The 18,476-nt window shown below is 40.0% G+C and overlaps 1 protein-coding gene across 1 annotated transcript in view; it reads right to left on the reverse strand.

Annotated features, from left to right (window-relative positions):
* Window positions 1-18,476, reverse strand: part of CDK13 (cyclin dependent kinase 13) — a gene marked incomplete at both ends in the record, with an annotated part of 50,968 nt that overhangs the window by 29,984 nt on the left and 2,508 nt on the right. The window contains 3 exons of the mRNA XM_079538032.1: window positions 1,319-1,458; window positions 1,768-1,935; window positions 8,537-9,142. Coding sequence (XP_079394158.1) covers window positions 1,319-1,458; window positions 1,768-1,935; window positions 8,537-9,142 — 914 coding nt within the window. The remainder of the gene's footprint in view (window positions 1-1,318; window positions 1,459-1,767; window positions 1,936-8,536; window positions 9,143-18,476) is intronic.

Raw genomic sequence — 18,476 nt, forward strand, 5'->3', positions numbered from 1 at the left:
TCCTGTTAGCATTAGAAGTATTCACTGAGGACATGAATTCAAAACACCTCTGCTCTCAAAAGTCACACTTTAAAGATGTGGCATCAGCTTGAACTGGTGTCTGAAAGAGCAGTTGTGCACTCTCTTCAATCTTGCCTTGAAAAGCCCATTGCAGAGCCTATTATAAGAGAGCTTGAAGGCTGTAATGCCACTCTTTACACAGAATTTGAATTCAAGGCTGGAAGGTTTGAAAGGTGGAAGGTTTGCTCTAACCATACAGGCCTACCCAGTATAGAGAGCAATAACTTCTGCAAGAGGTTAGAAAATGACTGCCACAGACAAACAACCAGAAGCTTGACAATGAGGACAATATGGTAGTAATTGAATTAGAAAGCTAACTGTACAAAGACCACAATACCAGGAAGGCTGGAAGAAACTGCTAGCAATGATTTGCAATGGCTCCAAAGATAGGACTTAAGAAGATTTGATTTGTGACCGTTCAACTCGAAAAACTAAGGTCTGAAAATTCAGACAAGAATGGAAAAAGAACAGTTATACTGTTCATTCTTCTGGAGATCAGAAAGAAGGCTACTATGCGATCATACGTGCTTCAGCTACTGCTGAAGTAGGGAATTAGACAGTAGTGAAGGCACACACATAAGTCAGAAGGGCAAGGAGTCGCAAGAACTACTGACTGAACTTAAAACCAACAAGCAAGGTACAGCACAGCTGTGGAAACAGATTTGACTGTTATCTATTTAGAAGCAGTGACAACATTCCTGCATATCATAATGGTGATTGCTTGCTCAATTCAGCAATAGTTAAGGTGAGATCTAGAAGTCATGTCTCTGCTGTGCTGCCAGCTATACTGTAAGAAAAATACCTGATATGCAACACTTCAGGACTGCAGTGCACAGAGATATGTTTTCTTCCTACTAGCAGCTAATGGCAATCAGAGTACAAAGAAGGAAAATGGCTAAATCTCACACCTACCTTCATTCATCTTTGCAGCCTCTTTACAAACTTCATTATTTTTTTTATCATTCTATCAGTGGTACCATTTTGTTTCCCTAGAGTACTTAGCCTTTTTTCTTCGCTACCTCAAACTGTGTACTGAGCATCAAAGTTTAAGAAATACAAGTTCAAATAGAGATTAAGACTACTCAGCATGTACTTTCAGTTACAGCTTTACAAATAGATAATTTTTAAGGCAGCAAAAGATAGACAAAAGCTAGATTAAAAACAAAGAATACACAGATTTTATTCAATTATAAAAACAAACAAAACCCAAACCCACTGACTTCAGAATTGCAGGAGTAAGTTCACTTTTGTAACCTACCTGTGTCTTTATCCCTGGCTTTGTAAACTTGTCCATAAGTGCCTTCACCAATAATACCAATGATATCAAATTTATCCACACAGCGTTTTCCCCAGTCTATTTCTTTTTCTTTTGTTTCACCGTGTCGTGGTCCACATATTCTAGAAAACAAGGATTTTAAAGAATACAGCTCTTTTATGAATGCAGCTAACATATACAAGGATCATCTTAAAGTAATTCAACACTAAATATTCATGAGACATTATTAGATAACAACCTTACTACCACTAACCAGCAGCTACTACTACAAACGATGCAGTCTGATTTAAGACTATGCAGTATGAAGGAAGCTGTTACAAAAAAGCAGAAATATTTCGAACAGAATACATTTTTAGGAAACTATTCTCACTTCTGCTCCCATGACAGACTTTAAAATAAATTTAAAAAAAAAAAAAAAGTAATAAACATACTTTGGTCTCCTCTTGCTGTGTAACTGAACTGTTGGTTTCTTTTCTTCAGGACTTTTGCCTAACTCAGCTCCTCCCGGCAACTCAGGTGGAAGTGGCAAGTCTGCAAGCAGATGGCGAAGTTTCTTCTCTGTTTCTTTAACTGACTTCACTGTAATATTCTCTTTCAAGCTACTAAAAAAGAAACAATTTTGCTCGGACATTGAACACAGGTATTAAAACAAAAAAAAACTTACTGGAATTCTTTTTTTTTGTCATTGTTGGTACATTCTAAGCTGCTGATACACTAATATTGCTCCCAGAATTGACAGAAACTCAATTTAAGCTTTACGAATGAGTTGCAAACAGCTCAGACCAACGCACAGCTGATTATCAAAATTCTACAGAAAATAAGATCAGATGGTAAGACATCGTATTTCTGACGAAAGCTGATGCTGGATGACATTGCCCATCTTCAAAAAGGGGCCAGAAAGATGATCCTGCTAGCTACAGACCTATCAGTCTCACCTTGGTGCCAGGAAGCATATGGAACGGATAATCTCAGGAGCTGTAGGTAACTGTTGAGTCATGACCTAAACCACTGAATGAGCACTTCGGGAAGGAACTCCCATCAGCCATGGGAACACAGGTGAAGGCCATTCAGCTGTGCAACCAGAAGGGGTGGAACCTGGCTCCACCTCTCTTAGACCCCATTTAAGGGCTGACTGTCCCGTGGAAAGATCTCTGATTGGAGATCCCTCACTCATGGAGTCTTTCCTGTGCCCCTCGATCTTCAGAGGTGTGTGAGCACTCGTCCTTTGTAACACCATTCCATCCATGCTAGCCCCTTTGCAGTTGCACTCCTCTATTGCCTTTCCACTGCATTTATCTTTCCAATTGTAACAGGAGCCATCACAGATCAATTAAAGGTCAACCAGGGAATCAGGCCCAGGCAGCATGGGTTCATGAATGGTAGATCCTGTTTGACAAACCTGGTTTCATTCCATGACAAGGTGACCCACTTAGTGGATGAAGGCAAGGCTGTCAATGTGGTCTACCTGGACTTTGGTAAGACCTTTGACGCTGTCCCCCCACAGCATCCTTGTGGAGAAGCTGGCTGCCCACAGTTTGGATGGGTGTACGCTCTGCTGGGTGAAACACTGGCTGGATGGCCGGGCCCAAAGAGTTGTGGTCAGTGGAGCTAAATCCAGTTGGTAATCAGTCATGAGCGGTGTCCCCCAGGGCTCAGTACTGGGGCCGTTTCTATTTAACATCTTTATTAACCATCTTGATGAGGGATTGAGTGCACCCTCAGTAAGTCTGCAGCCAACACCAAGCTGGGAGGAAGAGCTGATCTGCCAGAGGGAAGAAAGTCACTGCAGAGGGACCTGGATAGACTGCACTGATGGGCCGAGGTTACTGTATGGGTTTCAATAGGGCCAAGTGTCGGGTCCTGCATTTTGGTCACAACAACCCCAGACAACCCTGCAGGCTGGGGGAGGAGTGGCTGGAAAGCTGCCTGATGGAAAGGGACCTTGGTGTAGTGATGGACAGTGGGCTGAACATGAGCCAGCAGTGTGCCCAGGTGGCCAAGAAGGCCAATGGCATCCTGGCTTGGATCAGGAGTGCTGTGGTGAGCAGGACCAGGGAAGTCATCCTGCCCTGCGCTCGGCACTGGTGAGGCCTCACCTCGAGTGCTGTACTCAGTTTTGGGCACTTCAATGCCATAAGGACATGGAGGTGCTGGAGCAGGTGCAAAGAAGGGCAGCAAGGCTGGGGAAGGGCTTGGAGAATATGGCCTGTGAGGAGAGACTGAAGGAACTGGGGCTGTTCAGACTGGGGAAGAGGAGGCTGAGGGGAGACCTTACTGCTCTCTTCCAATATCTGTAAGGTGCTTAGTGGGGTTGGCCTCTTCTCACTGGTGACAGTTGACAGGATGAGGGGAAATGGCCTCAAGTTGCACCAGTTTAGGTTGGATCTCAGGAAAAACTTCTTTACAGAAAGGGCTGTTAAGCACTGGAATAGGCTCCCCAGGAAGGTGGTTGAGTCACCATCCCTGGGTGTGTTTAAGAACCGTTTGTATGCAGTGCTCACGGACATGATTTAGCAGAGGGTTGTTAGAGTTAGAGCAGTATAGCTGGGCTGTGGTTGGACTTGATCATCATTAAGGTCTTTTCCAACCTGAGGAATTCTATAACTCTATGATAGCAAGCCTTACCAGCCAGAACAAACCTACCTGGGCTTCAGTTTAGGCTTCTGCCATTCATCTAAACTACTCCTCTTCCTCCCTTCTATCCCCCCCCAAACACTTAGGGCCCAGACTAGTATTATTCAGAGCTCAGGTGCTGCCAGATACCACAAGTATAGCACTTAAATCTGTAGTCTGACACCACGTATAAAAGATTATACTAATCTAATTCACTTCAGTTTTGATCTTCAGAGAAAACTAACTTCATGGTTACAGCTACTGCAAAGCACTGAAAGGCAGTCCATACCATACTACTTGCAGATTCCAAACTCACAGATTTGCAGACACATTCCAGTTTCCATGTGTTTCTAGTTATCAGAATACAAATCAAGTGGAAAATTGATTTCTTCTGCCATGGGTAACTGGCATTTTTATTTATTATTTTAAATTATTAACTTTTTTTTTTAGGGGACAGTGACAGTCTGTCTTGAGAAGAACCCCCAGAATACACAGCAATGTATTTTTATTCTAGAGATGCTCTTCACAGTCTAGTGGGTAAATTCTGAACATGCAATGCTTCCTGCAAGATAATTTTTGTTTTAAACTCATGGTTCTGTTTTGTCCAACTTCTTCCTTCAGCTGCATTTTGGCAGATATAATATAACAAGTAAACCCATGATTGTTGCTGAAATAATGACATGGCTTTCTTCCTGATAGGACTCTCAGACAGTACTCTCTCATCAAGTTTCTTCCATCATTGCATACAGAAAATCTTTTGTCATGCTCTGAGTGTACATTTGCCAAGGTAGCGACATCTGCAAAAATCATCACTGTTCCATTCTCAACATCCCTCTCAAAAAAACTCTTCTGGAAAGGTGTTTTTCCTGCAACTTTCTATCTACCCAGTTGCACAGATAAAGTAGGAACTTCTATAAATGGAAAGACCTTGCTATCTTCCATCATGGAGAATGCACGTGTTCGTTCATAAATTCATTGCAATCCGCAAATTTTATACATTTAATAAAGCATTCCAGCATTTTGCCTATGCCTGTCCCTTCACTACAAAATCAGAACCCTCAAGAATCTTAGACCACCTATGAAGCTGCCACTGCCACAATTCAAAGAGGCACCTCGAGGAAGCATGTACTGCCCTCATCGTTCTGTTCATGTTAGCATGAACACAGCAAGTAGTTCTCATAATGAAGACCTCAATTTTGAAGTTCAAGTATTTGCATTTCTCTCACAATTTCACCCTCAAACTTTCGGTATTAGTGGAAGTACAATATATGAGAAGTTCTGAAACAAGTTTCAAAAGCAGTATGTGAAAACAGAGGCAGCCAAGAGCAGCCACTTTTCAGGTTTGCTAAATCACACACTGCTGGCTACCAGAACAGTCTTCTCTTTCAACTAACCTTGTCATTAGTTTCTCAGCAGCACTATTTCTTTAGGGTGCTTGTTTGTGGTTTTACCAGATTCCTACTGAACGTCCACTGACACTACATTAGGAGCCAGCAAGTTCTGTGCAGTACCAAGCTTTCTGAGTTGGCACAATTTCCTACAGCAACTGAATACATCTGAACCTTGGTCCTTCTTCCTCCCAAAAATCACAGATCATTTTCCTCTAATGACTCATGGTTTAACCTGACTTGTTACAGACTTCACATCAGAATGATTACGATCACATCCCAAAAGTGAAACAAAGTGAAGCATAAAAGACATTCTATTTCCTGTCACTAATCTTTCTGATGCATTTTGTTTGCATGTATTACGTTGGGGTTTTTTTGTCTTTTGTTTTGTTGTTTGGTTGTTTTTTGTTTGTTTGTTTTTTAAGGAAATGAGCCCAGTGCTAATAGAACTGTTTAGGTATACTTAAAACAGACATTAAATTAAAAAATACTCATAATGAGAAGTGATGAGACAGCTTCAGGATAGAATCACATATCATGTTATCACATTTAACCCTGCAAACAAAGCCTGTTAAAACAGTGGATATCCCTCAAATAAATGTCAGTAATCCTGTTTACCCATGGAGGATGGCTCTGTCAAAGTCAAATGCAACTGTACATTCACCACACAGGTGTGATTCTGGATAACTGGAATGGCATTTGCTAGAGTGCAGAACATTCTCTTTTACTGCTAAAAAAGAGATCTACCATCTCATTAAGTAATATTGACTCACCAAGCCCTGTGTGTTCTTACACTTAACACTGCATTGAATTGCTAATAGAAACATTTACACCACTAGTTGTAACAACTTGCACTAATTATATAGTGCAACTTTCCAAGTGCAAGAGAAAACATTACTTTCACAGATACAAAATATATGAATGTTTAAAAGGTTTGGAATTTCTCTTTTACAGTTTTTATTTCTTACAAAGATATATCACACCTAAATCAGTTATTAATTCAGTACTAAGAAATTTGGTTTTACTTGTGAGAAGTTGATCTCTCAGATAGCACAAGACCAGTAATAAGAGTAACACCAAAAGCAACTTTTCTCACACTACCAAAACCAAAAGAAAAATACTAAGTGACAGCTCAGTAGCATCGTTTTCCAATTCATATCACAGCAAGTATTCTGTTTGGACCAAAAAGAAACTTAGCACAGCCTAAATTCAGATTACACTTCGGGTACAGACCCAAGTTTCCTTGCTACAGACCAATCTCTAGCACTTCAAAAGTCAGCACAGATTAAAAGTTATGAACATCACACCTCAGTTACACATACTTAAAATAATAGTGATCTGCAAAATGAATTAACTGAAAATAACAGATCTATAAAAATTAAAGTCAAATTCCAATTTACTGAAAGATTTTCAGATACTGTTACTGAATTAATCTTTTCCCCAGAACTATGCCTACATTTGCAATGAACTCGAGATCTTGAAAATTACATATGTGCATTATCCCCAAAATTCTTATCCGTCTGCAATTTTAAGTAATCTCTTTAGTGTACTTTATTGAAAAATTCCTTCTACAATACATCTCAGATAAATTACTTTTAACATTGCATTCCCCTTCGGTTTACTCGTAATCACCACCTTAAGCAACCAAGGAGCAAGAACAAATTACATCAGCCTGATCTAGCAAATAGACTAACCCCATGGGTGCTCCTGATCTAGCAAAGAGGGCATTCAACCTTTTGACTTGCCTTGGTCACACTGAGTGAAGAGGAATTGTCTTGGGCCACATATATGTAGGCTGCTCTGAAAGTAACGCCTCCTATTTATTTCCATGGAAACTACAATCGATACAATAAGCACAGATACAGCATATGACAGAACAAATTCTCAGCTACAAAACACTACTGTTCAACATATTCACCACCATTAGCAATGTATATTCCTCAGTGATGAACAAAAGCCTGCATATCAAGTTTATAAACACCTGCACCAGTGGAGGTGACCCACTGTTGCTGTCGCCACTGCTGAAACGCACCACTCACCACCACCTCACCGTGCTCACATTCACTGTTGGGTTTACATAAACGTTCAGCAAGAGTTGATGAACGCAAGTGGTTGCCATTTTTTCCCCATGTGGATAAATTTAACGATGCCTCCGCTTCAGGCAAACTTCATGCCAGACTTGGTCAGACTGCCCCACTAATGCCATTCCTCACAGGGCAACAAAATGTAATGGAATATTGGCAGGAAGCTTCAATCCCTACTCTGTCATACCAACATCTGCCTCTGACATTGTGGGCCAACATAATAAATTAGGAAGCACTACTTATGGAGCAGCCTCCATAAATTATACAATATAGTTAGCATGTATACATATATTTTTTCTTTTGTTAAAACAAAAAAGGAAAGGAACAAAACCATAAACTAGTGGGATACTGGGCCTCGTTTTTGTGAAATTAATGCCTCAGTTTGGTTTGGTGGCAGTGGCTGCAGTTCTCAGTGAGTTCTCAAGGTGTTCGTCAAACATTTTTGATGAAGTTTTATTATTCCTGTGCTTTATCCTTGAAAACAGTTGTTCATGAATGAAAAGCAATCAGATGAACAAGGTGTGACCATGAAGTGAGGGGTACTGCTCTCTTGCTAAAACAGGGCTTATAAAAGTTCAGTAGAGACACATGATGAAATTTTTCAGTTTAATGTCCGAATGCAACTCCCCACATTTCATCTGAAAAGCTGCAGGTCACATACTTATACTGATTGCAAATGAAGTTGCAAGTGTACCAAAGAAACGATGATTATTTTTTTTTTTAGCAACCTTGAAATTTATTTTCAAATTCCCTTATCAGAACAGAAAGGATAGCTGCATATATTCTGCTGTTCACAGAATAGTGTTTAGCCAGTGTATCAAACTGCATACAACTACTTGCTGTAACTTGAGTTAACCCTGTACTGCATCCTTCTTGTGCCTTGCTTTCAGGCCAGATAGAGTTAAGAGCACACCAATGTTTTGTTGGTGCTGAGTGACAGCTGGCCTAGGCAGGCTGAGTGCAGCAGCAGCGGGTAAGCTGCATTGTGAGCTGTGCCAGGTAGCGTGCAGCCCACAGGCTGGACATGCCTTGGTTACCATTAGTTTTCCAAAGCAGAAATAAATAAATAAAACCAAGAGACAATCCCCAAAAAGCAAATTTACATCACAACTCACCTATCAGTTTCGTTATCTTCAGGCAGCGTGGGAGGCAAAGGCAAGGGTGGCAGTGTGGAGGCTGGTAGTGCAACAATTCTCTCCTTCTCCTTTGTTACTACGCTCGGTGTGCTCGGTTTGGTTTTCTCTTTTACAGTGACCGGTTGCTGTTTTACAACAGTTGCTTTGTCCTCTTTTACCGCTGTAGCTTTCTGTTTAGTATTTTTGTCTGCGATCAGATTATTTTCTCCTTTAGTTTCTGGAAGTGAGACCTTTGCTTTTGCCTTGTCATTCTTCACATTTACGCTGCTCGTAGGAGAAGGTGTATGCTCAATTTTTACTTTCTTCAGGTCCTTTACATTGTTCAATTGAGGTGCGCTTGCAGCAGTGTCAGTGTTTCCCTTCGTCGGCGTTGAAGTGTTGGAAGCTTTTGCACTGGCTTTAGCTGCCTCAGCTGCTCTTGCTTTTTTGTTTTTGTTCAGCTCAGCAGCCAGGCTACTCTTCAGAGTTAATGTGCTAGGAGAAATACTTGAATGACGACTTCTCGACCTGGACAACCTGTGTCTGCTACGAGATCTTGAGTGCCTTGATGAATATGGACTTCTGCTTCGAGATTTTGCTGACCGTCTGTTTCAAAAACAGTAAATATTTACTCAGGTAAAAAGTTGTGCAGTTTCACTCTCTTTTAAACCAACCATTCTCACCATGTTTATAGAATAAAAAAAGTCACAAAACAGAAAAGGCAGTGCCCTGCCAAAATTATTTGGAATACGCAATAATCAAGATTCTACATCTAAACAGGTTGTTAGAAAACATTAAAGCTTTCTTAAATACAGCTTCTCCCAGTAAGGCACTGCAAAATACAACTGTATGCACCCATAGGACAAATGTGCTTCCTCACTGCATACCAGAAATGGTATTCTCCTTTCAGAAATGGTAATTCTCCTTTAAAGAAAACTTGATGCTACGTTTCATGTGTCAACGCATGTAGTATCTGCAATATTACAGAAAAATTCAGCTGCCTACACAACCAGAATTTAGCATAATGAAATTCACGTTGTAGCATCACAAGAAGCATCTAAACACAACACTGAACTGTAAAAAAATAAATTGTTTCACTTTTACAACTGCCATAAAAATGTTAAAAAGCAACCGGAATGCTAAAGGTTGCAATGCTGCTAGCTAAAAAACAATAAGCCTTAGCTTTCCTTTCCCAAAATTTAAAGGCACATTCCCCCTGCCTCTCCAGAAATAACGTACTCCGTATTTATTTACCTACTGAAGGTAATTGATTACCTACAAGTAGCAATATGCCACATCCACATCAGATAAGTCAGATAAAAACACCCATGAGACAGAGGGGAAAAAAAAAATATCGAAGTTGTCTACAAAATCTTAGCAAGGAAACAAACCAGAATGCGGGCAGGGAAGGAGGGAAAGGACCTTAACAATTAAGAAGCAAACTTCAGCTGTACAGAAATACAATCTAATGAAATTGTTCATTCATTTCCTAGTAATTTTGATTCAATTCTTCATTAAAAAGAAACTGAGACACAGGGCATGAGAACAACTAGTGAAGTCTATTGCCACAACAAACATCTAAAATTTAATTCATTGGACAATACTAAAAATAGCAGATTCACAATATTTACAAGTATTATCCTGATTCAGGACGTAGAAATCTATTTTTCCTGGGCACATCACTTGCAGAGGAGAATGAAATTAAGTCAAGAAAAAAAAATCCATGAGCTAGACAATGTAAAATGTATCCAGTAGTGAAAACAATGAACTGTCTGGGGAGCTAGAAACTTCACAGTTCAAAAGATCGCATCAACGTGTAGAGGTTTCCCAAAGTTTAGGGCAAATAAAAATAAAGCCAATCACAATCATTGTGGTCAGGCCTAATCACCACTGTGTCAAATTTAATTTCAAGAATAATCAATGCAGTTTTAATTATCAACTTAAAATCACATAACAATCCTTCAACTGAAGAAATACCTAATGCAGAATAAAACCATTATTATGTTATGGGCAGTATTTGTTACTTCCCATGTGTACACACTTTTTTCCTGCGTTATTAAAAATAGACTTTCCTTTCTAGAACAACATAAGGACATCAAACCAATCAAGATTATGCAGGAGACTCCAAACCAACGTGTAGGTGAACACACTGAATACTGCATCACAAGCTTCACATTCAGCAGGTAAAACTGTTATTGAATCAAATGGCTACGAGAGACCATTAAAAGTTCAAATCTCATGAGAAGACAAAGCCTGGAAATAAACACAGTAAAATTCTGTGCCAAGAAGGCACCTTACAGGATTTTCTGGTGGTGCAAAATTGCGAAGTAACTATGAAGTACTACGAAGTAATAAGACTAAAGTAAAATGAAAGGAAATGAAAGTAAAACATTGAGAATTCAATTTTGTGAATTTTCAACTACAATTTCAATTTGGGGGTTAGTAAAAAGAAGGAATAAAAATAATTTTAGTGAAAGAATGCACTAAGTAGCACTTGGATTTGGGGTAACTGATTACTTTGCTTCCCCTCTGCCCCCTATTACTAAATCACTACTTGAGTCTTGTCAGTTAAATCACAATTTGGTGAAGAGATATTAATGTCTATGTCCACCAAAAGCCAAATGAAAACAGTATTATTCAGAAAAAATCCCCTGGAAGTGCATTTCTGCTCCACTATGAAATGCCACCGTAGTTATTCTTCTCATTGTCACTTTGAAGGTCCAACTAATTCAATCCTGTATTTTGGACTTAAAACATTTTCTAATTTTTTTTTCTATTTTTTCCCAAACTGGGAAAAAAACGAAAAAAGAAATTAAAAAAATAGGTGAAGTTCTGTAACAACAAGGCATGATAAGAAGGGGCTGAGATTATGCAGACAATAAAACACATTACAGACTGCAAGGCCAGAGCACTTGTCACATTTATCTCCCTTTCTGAGGAGATATCTCAAGGAGGGATCCTGCCTGCAGATCTGCACTGGAAATAGAATCAGTATAATTCCATGTCTCCAGCATCAAGTACAAGCTAATAAGCATTATGAGTCCTAAACTGACCCCTCACACTGATGCATCATTTGCCAGAATGTCACTGACCTGCCTAGGAAAACATCTGCTTGCACACCTCATTCCTGGATTAGCTATCTCTAACTTGCTCCATTACCTGTACAACACCATTCCCACCTTCAAAGAACCCACTGCAATCTGCAAGCCTCAGTTGTATTCAATTTTTAACCATAAAACACGTCCTAAGGTATCAAGCTTTTTTCTTTCCTAAGTACAATTTCTGGGCTTTTTGTTATTTTATTTAGAAAGGTGCCCAACGTGAAGAAAGAAATCCATGTCAACAAAAGGAACAGGTTGAATTCCACATTCACTTGAAAACAGAAGCAGCAGCTTAAAACACCACAGTTTCTGAGATTGCATGTCTGATCACAAGGCTGTTCCAGTTCATTAGCTCAAAATAAAATAAGTTCATTCATATCACTACCAAGGATGAAATGAGAAAGTCTGTTTGAATTATACTAACCAGAAGCACTCATCTGGTCAGCTACCAACACTTTGCTAAGGAAGAGCCAGTAAATCTATATACTGCCTTCAAAAAGAGACACATAGGCAAGCTAAGCATCGACAGTGGCTTGAGGTGCATATTTTATCAACAGCAGCAAAGAGCTTAGAACGTGAACAAGGATTTACACAAGCTCTGAAAGCTGCTCACACAAGTCAGAAAAACCACCACCACCACCAAACACCCACTAAGTTCCCCCGCCCGGGTATGACACCTCAAATGGCATAACTTTGTCATGTCAGAACTATATCCATAGGGAAAGGAGCAGAAACACAGGCACTCAAACATTCAGGATTCGGTTCCACTGTATCATGCAGCCCTCGGTGTCAGATCAAAACTATGGTTATGCAACAAGCTGAGTACACTGCTTTAATCTGAGTTTTTCATTATTTATATCAGCAAGAGATGTTCAAGTTGCATTACAGAATGCATTCCCAGGCTAATAATAAACCAACTCTTCCACTGGCATCCCAAAGACCTTTGTCACAACATCTTGCTGTACCTTGTCCACCAGGCAAGAGTTACAGGAAACACAAATACCTTCAGCTGAACAGAACGAACCACAAGTAAAAGACAGCTCTGTCAGAGCACAAGTAATTCAAGTTACAAGAGCTGCTCTGAAAGTAATGCCTCCTACTTTATGGTGCTGGCCCATGACATCAGAGGCAGATGCTGATTGTATGGCAGTAGTGACTGAACCTCCCCACCACTATTATGTTCCATTTTGTTGTAGTGCAGCAATGGCAGCAGTGGGACAGTCTGACCAAATGGTATCTGACGTGGAAGCAAAGGTGTGTCACTGAATTTCCCCACGTGGAAAAAAAAGCATCCACTGACATTCATTGACTCTTGCTGAACATTTACGGGGACCACACAGCAGATCTGAACACAGTGAGGTGGTAAGCAGTGTGCTTCAGCAATGGTAATGGCAAAGTGAAAGACAAATCTCATTCTGCCATGCACAGCTGTTACACCATGAGATGAAGAGCATTTCAATCAGCTGATATGTGCAAACTGACTAATGATGGTGACTACATTGAAAAATAGTGTTTTATAGCTAAGAATTTGTTCTACTGTGTTCTATCAAGCGTTGCTGTGCTCTTTGTATCTGTTGTGGTTTTCACAGAAATAAATAGGAGGCATTAATTTCAGTGTGACCTGAGTCCACAACAAAAGTGCTGTTTCCCTAAGTTCAGTGATCTTTTCAAATATTTAACTACCATTTTCTTTCATCAGCATTAGTTCCAAAGTCCCAAGAAAACCTCCCAGTCTAGACAAAACTTACATGCAAGTTCCCACCTACTAAATGCCACAAAAACAAAGCTATGGATGTTTACAAGCTTTCTCTCACAAGCTCACACGGAACTCTGAGAATGGTGAAATGCCACCCTACACACAAGGCCAGTCAACTCACGCTGTTCAGAGCTAACACTCGTTTCAAATAAATGACAAAGCCCCAGCACCACAGCACCAGGCTCACACCATAGCTACTGCCTGCCGTTTTAACAAGACACTAACATTTGGCCAGGACCTTGGGAAAACAGCAGGAGATGCACCTGAACTACACAGTATTCTCTGTATATTCCACCGGACTTAAACACACAGGCATACATACATGCATATATCAAATGCCTCATCTGACATTTGCCATCAATTGTTTCATTGTTAGTTAGCACGGTTTGTTTTTAACATGGTAACCAAGAACAAAAGGACAGTGGCTATGAAGACTAGGAATTGTGTTGCAAACAACCAACAAACCCAATGAAGCAACCCAGATTTTCTCACCCAAATCTGCAGAGATTAGGAACCAAACTGAAGGTAAGGGTCATAGCTAACCCAGCCAGTGAAAGCACTGGCATCTGCTGGCAGAGCACCCCTAAGTTTTGTCCCATTTACAGGTACTTGTGTTGTGCTTATCCATCAGCAGCCTTCTACAAGCACTGTGAATGCACCCCACACAGCTGTACATCCCTGGAGAGAGGAACTGCCAAACTCACCCCCATAAAACCACTTCTGAACCATCTACACGTTTCGGTATTTCTTATATACAGAGGAAAAAAAAAAAAAAAGGAAAAGAAAACTGATTTGCCTAAAAACTATAAGTAACAGTAGGACTACCCTGCATTAAAAGAAGTTCTTTACATACAGCTGCTTTTTTCTTCCCCTGGAGACAGCAACAAAGGAGACCAGGAGCACAACCTCATTAGCTGCAGAGGGAAAATTGCAGTAATTGCATAATATTATGCCTAGCTAAAATATGAAACCAGAAAGAAATTTTCAAGACGTTACCTAAAAATCATACAGAGAATAGGTGTATGTAACAAAACAAAGGAAGAAAGCACTAGTAAGGAATTCATCCCCAAAGCAGAACTTGGCACTGCTTTCGTCTGTACCTCAGAAGACAAAAAGAAAGGAGGCTTCTCTTCCACCAAGAAAAAAAACAGTTGTTGCTCAACACAACCCGCTTGTTCACTGTATAAAAACACTCAAAATATCTAAGTGTTATTAGTTGCAAGTTTTGAAACTGTCACAACGTTCCTCTTTCTAGCAATTAAACACAGTGTTACATTTCTTTGGATCTGTATTTCTTCTCTGTTCCCCATTCCACTCTCACGTATTTATCAAAAAAAGAACTACATTTTATTAACAAATCAGAACAGCCACGTGTTATCTTCTCCTGTTTGTAAACTTGAAAACCTCTCTTCTTCTTAACTGCATAGGCTACATGAAACGCGCCAGCAGCCAGATGTGTTACCTAAGCACAAACAATACTTTACCCAAACATATTAGGCCTACAGAGTGAAACAATGAAACTGATTCTTGCCCTATGTCCTATAGTTTTAGACAAGACAGAACACAAAGGGATTCATCAGAATATAGAGCTGAATACTGAGAAGGCAAATAGAGCCAAACGGGGCTAAAACACCCTCCGCAGCCAAGATCTGCCATCAACAACCAGTGAGCTGCATTAAGGAGCAGGCACTGCCATCTTCCAGTTCACGGTAAGGTGTATTCGAGAGGGGAAACCTAAATTTAATCAGTTGACTTCACCACACATCTTCCAAGACATTTATAATCATTCAGTAATATAAACCTCCTCGACAAAACATTACAGCTGGTAGTACAGCTATTTCATGTTGCAACAGCAGGCAAATCATGGAATGGCCTGGGTTGAAAAGGAGCACAACGCTCATCCTATTCAACCCCCTGCTGTGTGCAGGGTCACCAACCAGCAGCCCAGTCTGCCCAGAGCCACATCCAGCCTGGCCTTGAATGCCTGCAGGGATGGGGCATCCACAGCCTCCTTGGGCAACCTGTGCCAGTGCCTCACCACCCTCTCATGAAAAACTTCCTCCTCATATCCAACCTAAACCTCCCCTGTCTCACTTTAAAACCATTCCCCTTGTCCTATCACCCTCACAAACAGCCGTTCCCTTCTGTTTATCCGCTCCCTTCAAGCACTGGAAGGCCACAATGAGCTCTCCCTGCAGCCTTCTCTTCTCCACCTAACAGTATTGGTGCTCCCCCTTAATATCTTACATCTCTTTATTTTCTCAAGCTCTTAGTTCAGCCTTATATTCTAAGCAGCCCTGCAACCAACATCTTATTCTGCTTTGTACATGAAGACTACATAACTTGCTTAACCATTTCAAACCAGAAATCTGTAAAAGGGTTTGCAATACATACAGTGTAAGAACATTGAAAAATTCTTTCTTAAATCTGCTTTATAGCCCTGTGTTCTCAGATGGAAACTCTACATACAAAGAAATCAATCAGCAAAAAACAGTGCCAACTCATATTTTGTATAACGAACACATTACAAGGTTCATTTTTTAAATAATTCCCACAATAAGGAAAAACAAAACAAAACAAAACAGATCAACAAGGAAACTGAAAGGCACATCATCAAGGTAAAAGCAAATCAGCAAATCATCTTTCGTACAAAAGGTCAAATCCACAGCCAGGTAACAAGTCTCAAACATGCTGGAAGAATTAGCCATTCCAACAGTAAAAACACAGCTTCACTTCCAATTTTTTCCAAAATACAGTTTTACTGAACAAGAGTCAAGAGTTTTATAAAGAAAATCTTTCCCGAAAGAAAAGACAAAACATCTGAAAACACTTTAAATCCAAAAGCATTGAGATCACTGCTTGCAAAGCTTTTTTTTTTTACACGGCGTATGAAACCATGGATTCTGCATGAAGTAGAATTGCCCTTACTCGCTCAACAAATATTTTACCATTTTCCCTGTGCTGATTTTGGTTTTGCACAGAAGTGACCCATATTTCACAGAGCCTCAGTGCTACATTAGCTACCACAGAAAAAAAAAAGGGATGGCTTCAGAGTTCAAGTAAGGAAAGAAATGGCGTATTTTTCCTTTCCTATAAGCGACATCCACACACCAGGCCGTATTACTATGCTAGTAGTGCCCCACCTACTTACTTCCATCCAGGCAGATGGGTAGGTGTATCCAAATTTGGAAAATGCAATTACTCATATATACAGCTAACCAAATTAAATGTGTGATCACATAGCATATGATCTGACTGAAATGAAGAAAAGCATCACTGCCCACAATTTCATCCTAAGCTCATTTCCAAAAAGACTCTCCTTATTTTGTCATTTACGGTGGATTTTTGTTGTTTGGTTTGGGCTGAGTTTTTTGTTTTGTTTCTTGTTTCTTTAATTATGATTATTTTCTGAGTCCTACAAAGATAAGAGTCCATTTATCAGTAGAGAAATAACTTCCTCATGCTTTTTGTAACATGGAAGGATTCCCATTACCAAAAGCGTGCACGCACTTAAGAACAAGTGCATGTTACAATATACAAGGAAACATAATACAGATCCACAAACAGCAAGTGAAGAAGTTTTCTCCATCAAGTGAAAATAGCTCAAGCAATCAGTTTGCACAAAATATAAATGTTTACTGCAATTATAATGGCAAAAGCAATTAGTCTACCATTCAAAGAATTTTCCAAGCATAAAACATGTATTTTTGTCTTTGCTTCTGAGCAGAAGCAATCTCCAGGCAACTACAATGAGAGATACTAGTCAGCGACTTCTGTAATTCACAACTCACATAATTATGCTGCTACTGCTGCTTGAGAAAACCAGGAATTCATATGAGTGAAGCTGACTTCACTTGTTTCTCTCCTACTGTTTATCAGAACTTCCTCCCTAAGCAGCTCAGACACAGACGAAAAAAAATCAGGACTCCAGACAGGAGCTGACCAACCTTGCTGGAATCACTTCTTTCTCACCTTCTACATACTAAAATAGAGAGATAAGTAATAAAACGCTGCTGAAGATTCATACGTGAAATACAAAAAGACTCGCAGACTGGAATGCAAAGGAACATACACAGTTGTTACCATTCTGACATCATAGATAGATGCAACCCCAGAATTTCGTTTTTAAATCACCAGGATCAAGAAGACAGGTGCTCTAAGAAGCTGCTGCCTTCATGAAATCATTATATTCTATCCAGACTTTGGGTGCTATATTGATATCTAAGCAACACAGCAACAGTTTCCAGCACATTGAGCGCAATATCATACAGTCAAGCAACAAAAACAAGCATGACAGCTCTGAATAGCTAACACAGCAATACAGCTGTCTTCCACCTTTCCTGACAACCAGAGTGCACACAACGAAGTGAAGAAACACCAACTCGCATTTCTTCACAACAGGCAAATATAACAAAGGTTATCTTCACTCTTCTTGAGTTTCTTTCTTTTTCTGTGAAAATGTCTTTTTTATTATTATTACTAATGCCACGTTTGAGCAGACTAACTTCATCTTCTCTGCAGAGCAACCTCCTCTTCCACTCAGCCATTCCAGCCTCTCCCAAGTAAATCTGACCACGTGCAGTAGTTAACATAACAATTAATCTGTGCGCAGATAAAAGACAGGATGCAAATTGAAGTTTAACTGGAGGAAGGAAGGAATGAAGTCACAAAGCTAACTCCTGGAAACAGGTCTGCAACTCAAGTAAGATTTATACACTTAGAAGAAAGGCAACACAAGAATCAGGAAACAAGCTGTCATGCTTCAAACCACAGGCCCAATACCAACAGAACCAAGTAAACAAAACACTCCTACAGATCTCCCCTGTAACTATCATAGAAGACCTCCTGTACCTTCTACTACCAGCCAGCACATACGGCAGGTTCTCAAACTAACTCGACTGTTAAGCTGCCTAATACAGCTACTCATAAGCACAAGCCTACTGCATGCAGCTCTATCATCAATAGCTTTCTCATTCCAAGACATCAGTATTGACAGAAAACACTGTTTTTCTAGAACATTTAGATAAAGATATTCCAGAAACGTTCCTGCTATTCTACTACGCAAATCATCCTGAAAAAAGAA

Source organism: Tetrao urogallus (genome assembly GCF_951394365.1).
Source record: "Tetrao urogallus genome assembly, chromosome: 7".
NCBI classification, from domain to species: domain Eukaryota; kingdom Metazoa; phylum Chordata; class Aves; order Galliformes; family Phasianidae; genus Tetrao; species Tetrao urogallus.